Below are 6,428 nucleotides of genomic sequence, written 5' to 3'. Positions count from 1 at the left end.
TAACCCACCCTTCTACACCCTCATCCAGGTCGTATATAAAAATGATAAACAGCAGTGCACCCAACACTGACCCTTGCGGTACACCACTAGTAACTGGACTCCAGGATGAACATTTCCCATCAACCACCACCCTCTGTCTTCTTTCAGCAAGCCAATTACTGATCCAAACTGCTATATTTCCCACAATCCCATTCCTCCGCATTTTGTACAATAGCCTACTGTGGGGAACCTTATTGAACGCCTTGCTGAAATCCATATACACCACATCAACCGGTTTATTCTCATCTACCTGTTTGGTCACTGACATCTACCTGTTTGGTGCTGTCTACATGTTTCATGCTATCAATTTCTACTACAATAGGAATTACATATAATGTAGAGAATAGAATCAGGCCATATTCCTAACAGGTCCATGTTAGTGTTTTTTCGCAGCACAAGACTTATCCTCTCTTCTTCAATTAAATTCTATTGTCAAAATCTTTCATTTCTTGTTCCATCCTGTTTTTACACGCTTCCCCTAGACGCATCTGAGTTTCCTCTTAAATATATCATTCGTTTGAAAGCAAGTTGGTGATAATCAGCATATCGATTATTTCAAAGCAAAAGTAGTTTCATACCAATGAAACACATGCAGTTGTGCTGGCAATTTATGACACAGATGACTTTGTTTAAAGAAAAACTGCAAGGCCATCAACTTTCCATAAGAAAAAGAGCTCCTTTTGTCCAACTTACAAGCATATGAATTAGGTTTTACTTGAGAAGAATTTCTCATGAGCCATCTTGATGTGAAAATGCTAATTACTGCTGAGGACCCACATCCACTAGAAACTGATTTGACACTGCCCAAATTCACTACATTTTTCAGCTTAACAGCCAGTAGGTGAAAACAGTTTTCACTCCTTCTAGTATGAGCTCATCATGGATAATACATTATCTATCAGTTACAACTGTAAATTGAGGCACGGAAATTTCATTTACACAAGAGATTCTAAAATAATTACTGTATGATATGAATGAGAAGGATGTTTCTAATAATGTTTGATGAGCTCATATACATAACATCTTTTTGGATATTATTTTGAAAGTATGTAACTTACAGAAGGATCAGATAAACTTGGATCATCATGAAAAATGTCATCAATAAGATCACTTAAATCATCTTCCTCTCTGGAAATTTCTTTAGATGACACTGAAGGTGCACTGAAAAATATAACACAAATATTAAACAAACATATTGTATGGGCATTAGATAAGATTCCACCGTGAATGGACAAATCCACATTTTTCATGAGATAAACAGTGGAAAGATTAACTGAAAATGCCTGAAACCTGATACAGGAACCATTAGAAATATACAGGCAAAAACAGATTAAGTTTTAGAAATTAGCTGGATTGACACATCCGTTTTTAACAGGCAATGCAGAAGTTACATAGCAAAAGTTTGTCCCCAAGGAAAAGTTGCAGCTGCGCCATGAAAACATACTATCGTGGTTAATACAATAGTTAAGATCCAGGAGTATTGTGGATGGATTATTTTGTGAATTTGAGTTTGACGGATTGTAAAGAGAACTGGATTTTCCTTTTTTTATAAAAAAGGCCAATGAAAGGATAGCAGAATTTTTTTTTAAGAAAACAAGGCATTTCTTATAATCTATGTGGTTCCAGATAATTGCTGATCTTGATTGCTTGAACTCACTAAGGAAAACATTGACTGTTTTTACCACTGTGTTTTATGGCAATTATGTTTGAACAATGTTGTGCAGTGATAGCACTAAAACAGATCATTCAATCCAACTCGTACATGCCAACCAGATATCCTAAATTAATATAATCTCATTTGCCAGCATTTGGCCCATACCCTTCCAAACCTATCCTATTCATGTAACTATGGGCTTTGGATTTTCAGTTGGGGAAGTGTGCTGAAAGAAAATCTTGCCTGTTTTTCAAGCGCTTTTGTAGTGAATCCAGTGTAAAACCTGATTGTCGTCTTGAAGTGAAAGACTTGTTGATGCTGTGTTTCCTGAACAAGATGTCTCTACCACAATGCCAGAGATAATTACCTATGTCAGCGATACTCATCTACATATGCCAGAACAGTAGGCTGACAGCATGGTGACTCAGTGGGTAGCCCTGCTATCTCACTGAACCAGGGACCTGGGTTCAATTCCAGTCTTGGACAACTGTGTGGAGTTTGCACGTTCTCCCTGTGTCTGCATGGGTTTCCTCCCACAATCCAAAGATATGCAGGCCAGGTGAATTGGCTATGCTAAATTGCCCATAGTGTTAGGTGCATTAGTTTGGGTAAATGTATGGAAATGAGTCTGGGTGGGTTACTCTTTGGAGGCTCGGTGTAAACTTGTTGGGCTAAATAGCCTATTTCCAGGGAGTGTAATCTAATCTAAACATTCCAACCTTGTCCTTTTTTATTCCTGCAAGAACTGACAATTATGGTCCAAAAATGTTTTTTCGCCCCAAATCCCTGCAGACAGAAATCTGTTTTGCCTTCTTTTACCCCAGTGTGAATGCACGTGTCTGTGTGTGTTGCATTTTGCAGGTTATTTAGACAGGTAAACGTTAATATTTTCATATTATATATTCTGCATGTTAACTAATTCTGTTTTAACATGGGAGTAAGATTTGTTTCAAAATAATATATTTTATGATTATTAAAGAAACCTGGTTGATGGATTTTTTATTTCAAAGCATACAACTGGGCAAACCAGAAACTGGTAAAAACACAAATTTATGTTGTGAACCATGAAGTAGTAAAATGAGAGAAAAATAGCGCATTCCTCCCTCCTCAGTTGTATCAAAGTTATGAACATATGAAGCCATGAACATGAAGGTGGTGGTTGTCATTTGGTTTTTTTGAGCCTGTTCCACCATTCAATAAGATCATAGCTGATCTAATTGTGGCTTCAACTTCACTTTCTTGCGTGCTTCCTAATAACCTTCGGCTTCCTTTGGAAGAGGTGAAGTAGTGATCCTGATAATAAAGAACAGTAGTAAGAAAGGATGTAACTTAGAGGATCAGGAGATAGAATCAATACAGATTAGAAATAACAAGGATCGGTACACGATGGTGGGAGCAGCTTATATGTTGCTAACAACGGTTATTCCATTGGGCAGAACATTAAAAAAAATTTGATGTAACAAAAGCAATGTAGAAATCGTGGGAATCGTAATCTTCAAATAGATTGGACTATTCAAATTGGCAATGGTAGTTTGGAAGACCATTTTGTACAACACACTAATCATTGTTCCCTAAAACTAGGATCAAATAGGCACAAATTTGATATATAGGTTTATGTAATGAGGCAAAGTTAATCCGAGGAAACGGTCCTCTGGGGAACTAGTGATTCTAAATTGAAATCCATATTGAGTTTGAAAGCAACATACTTCAATCACAAACAAGAATCTTAAATTTACACAGTGCCAATTACATTTGTGTGATGAGAGAGCTGGTTAAGGTTACCTGGGTAAACTAACAAAAGGAATGGTGAAAAACATATAGTGGGAAACATTTATGAAATTTATTCAAAATTTTCAATAAAAATATGCTCCTTAAAAACTAATTCAGCACTTACTGAATTTTATTCACTAGCTAAGTTACAAGTTGTATTAGCTTAAAAGAAGAGGCCTATAATTTTACAAAGAGTAACAGAAATAGCTAAAATGAAGGATTTTAGAACCAATAAAAGCAAAACCATAAAATTGACAAAACAAGGAAAAACAACACAAGTAAACTACCCAGGAGTTTGAGAAGTTCCAATGTAAATAAGTTGCAGAATAGTTGTCAAAATGAACTTTGGCTGGAAATGTTATAATACAAAAAAACTGAAAGATGATCTTGGAAACAATGTTGACTCACTCTTTTAAAAAGTCTTCATAGGTCTGCAGATGCTGTTTGCACTGACTGGTGACATTGAAACATTTAAGCAACATACACAGTCTTATGTACCAATAACACAACACATTGTTCAAGGATTTTATGAAGGTCCAGTACTCATTGTTAAAGCGGTTAGCAAAATATAACTTTAAAAAAAAAAATTATCCCTTAATTCTCTGTTGATGAGTGGGGATTATATTAAAAGAAAATTAAAGATTGTAGATACTAATTAAATTGCCTTGTTCACTTATGTTCTGCTAAAGTTATATTAATTAAAAAATGCTAATTTCTGTTAAAATTAAAAAGTTGGTTTCCAAGACTGATTATTTATAAAGTCTGATTAGGAACAAATGAGTAATTTTAAAGGTCACTGAATGTTTTGATTTAAATGTGGTCTAAATCCAGGGACAGAGAGGCTGATTTGGTTTGCCTTGCCATCCCTGAGTCATAAAAATGTGAGACCAATGTTGGTTAGTTGGTTTCAACCTTTTGATAATTTAAGAATATTCTCTTCAAAAATTAAGTGTTAAAGAAAGCCTTGTGACAACATTTGAACAGGCTGAGAGAGTTGTTGGGGGCATGGCAGATGGAATGTAATGTAGACAAGTGAAGTATTATCCATGTTCCAGGAGGAACAGAGATGCAGAGTATTTCTTAAGCAAACAGATGAAAGTGCACCATGTTGGTGATAAAGTTGTGGGATATAAATGAATTAATGTTATTTCTGCAAGTATAAATTCTGATACAGAATAGGAATGAGAAAATACATATTCAGCAAAAAGAAAGGATATGTTAGCATGAGACATGAATACAGAACAATGGTGGATATATGGGCAAACAGGAAAGCATCTGTTTCCCCCTTACACGGGGACACAGGAACAAACCCTAATCAAAGAGGTCAAAGTGGCCTCTGGATGGAAATAGATGCTGATAGAAGAAAAGATATGCCTATTCAATAATCTACAATAGACTGACGTCAAACACCCTTATGGGAGTCAGAGATAAGAGTTTGTCACGGACAAGACAGGATAAACATAAGTTGTGGGATCAGTCTAAAGGAAATCTGTGACGTAAGCGAAGCAGGGAACAAACAATGGAATAAGGAAAAATATGGGGATTCAAACTGTATAAATTTCGAGAGTTTGTTGGATTTGGTGTGCATTTTGTCATTGCCTTACCAGGTAATTAGACAGGGCACCCACCTATAGGTGTACAATTAAACGGCTGATTCAGATATTCGTCTCGGACTGAAATTATTAAAGTGAGTGAGCTTTTGTTTCTCACAAAGTGAAAACTACAGAAAACACAGAATCATTACAGCAGTTACTATTACATCAAAATACCTCATCAGCTTCCAAATAAATCTGCTGGACTATATATAACCTGGTGTTGTGTGATATTTAACCTTGTCCACCAGCTATTCAACTATAAAACACTTTGGAAGGTATGAGGTTTTCGAAGTCGCTACATAAATGCAAGTTCTTTACAGCTTCATCAAACACGGAGCCCAGAAATAGTAAACTGAAAGGTTCAGAGTTTAGCATCAACGAGACAAATAGCCGCAGCCTCTGGTCACCAACAGGTTGTGCCTTGTACCAGGAGCAGACAGTCCTGCTGCAGGCGAGCTGAAGCTCTGATGTGTGATGGTGAAGTGTTGTCGCAGCCATGTTCCCTAACCCCCGGGACACATCACTAAAACTCAGAAGAAACAAATTACTGGCATTTAACCTGATTTTCACCTCCATGCCCGCTCCCTCGCGGCTCGGCGCCGGCCGGTCCTGACAGAACCGCAGCTCCACTTCGTCCAAAAGCTCATCCAGATCGTCCGCCATGACAGCAGCGCCGGTTGCCTGGAGCCGACGAGCGCGCGCACACGCGCGTAACGACATGCCGTGTCCCGAGAGCGCGCACGCAATCGCGCACGATGGCATCGGCAGCGCGCTTCTAGGGTCCAGAGGAGATACGAGGCGTAGCGTATAGGCTGCAGGAGCAAATTACGGCAGACGCTGGAGCAAATAAACTCAACACAAATGTGAAAAGAATTTTAAATATCTGAAATAAGCACACTTAATGTTCAAGCATTTTAAAAAAATCATTGACACGGACGTGAACATTGCTGGCTGGGCAAATATTTACTGCCCATCCCTAACTGTCCATAGGAGAGTGGTGGTGAGTTGCCTTCTTAAAGAGCTGCAGTCTTTAGGTTATCGGGAAATGGCTTAGGGCACTGCCCTGAGGAACTTCTGAAGAGCTGTCCTGGAGCTGAAATGACTAATCTCCAATGTAATCATCTTCTTTGTGCTAGGTTTAGCACAACCAGTGGAGAGTTTTCTAGTTGATGCCAATTTTGCTCGGACCTCTTAATGTCACATTTGGTCAATTGGTGCCTTGATGTCAAGGGCAGTCACTCTTCAGGCCCACCTTTGGAGTTCCCCACTTTTGTCCATGTTTGAACCAAGACTGCAAATGAGATCAAGAGCTCAGTGTGTGTAGTGGAACTTAAAGTGAGCATCAGTAAACATGTTATTGCACAGCAAGA

General features: G+C 38.1%; 1 protein-coding gene across 2 annotated transcripts in view; it reads right to left on the bottom strand.

Annotated features, from left to right (window-relative positions):
* The window catches only part of cfap418 (cilia and flagella associated protein 418), a 23,304-nt gene extending 17,511 nt beyond the window's left edge, over positions 1-5,793 (bottom strand). For both annotated transcript variants that reach the window (XM_043688024.1, XM_043688025.1), the window contains exons 1-2: positions 5,618-5,793; positions 1,098-1,200 (exon numbers count right to left, since the gene is read on the bottom strand). In XM_043688024.1, coding sequence (XP_043543959.1) covers positions 1,098-1,200; positions 5,618-5,778 — 264 coding nt within the window. In that variant the 5' untranslated portion in view covers positions 5,779-5,793. The remainder of the gene's footprint in view (positions 1-1,097; positions 1,201-5,617) is intronic.
* Positions 5,794-6,428: the final 635 nt, after the last annotated feature.

Source organism: Chiloscyllium plagiosum, chromosome 4 (genome assembly GCF_004010195.1).
Source record: "Chiloscyllium plagiosum isolate BGI_BamShark_2017 chromosome 4, ASM401019v2, whole genome shotgun sequence".
Taxonomy (NCBI): domain Eukaryota; kingdom Metazoa; phylum Chordata; class Chondrichthyes; order Orectolobiformes; family Hemiscylliidae; genus Chiloscyllium; species Chiloscyllium plagiosum.
Note: the sequence above shows the minus strand (reverse complement) of the source record. Positions and strands in the feature narration are given on the sequence as shown.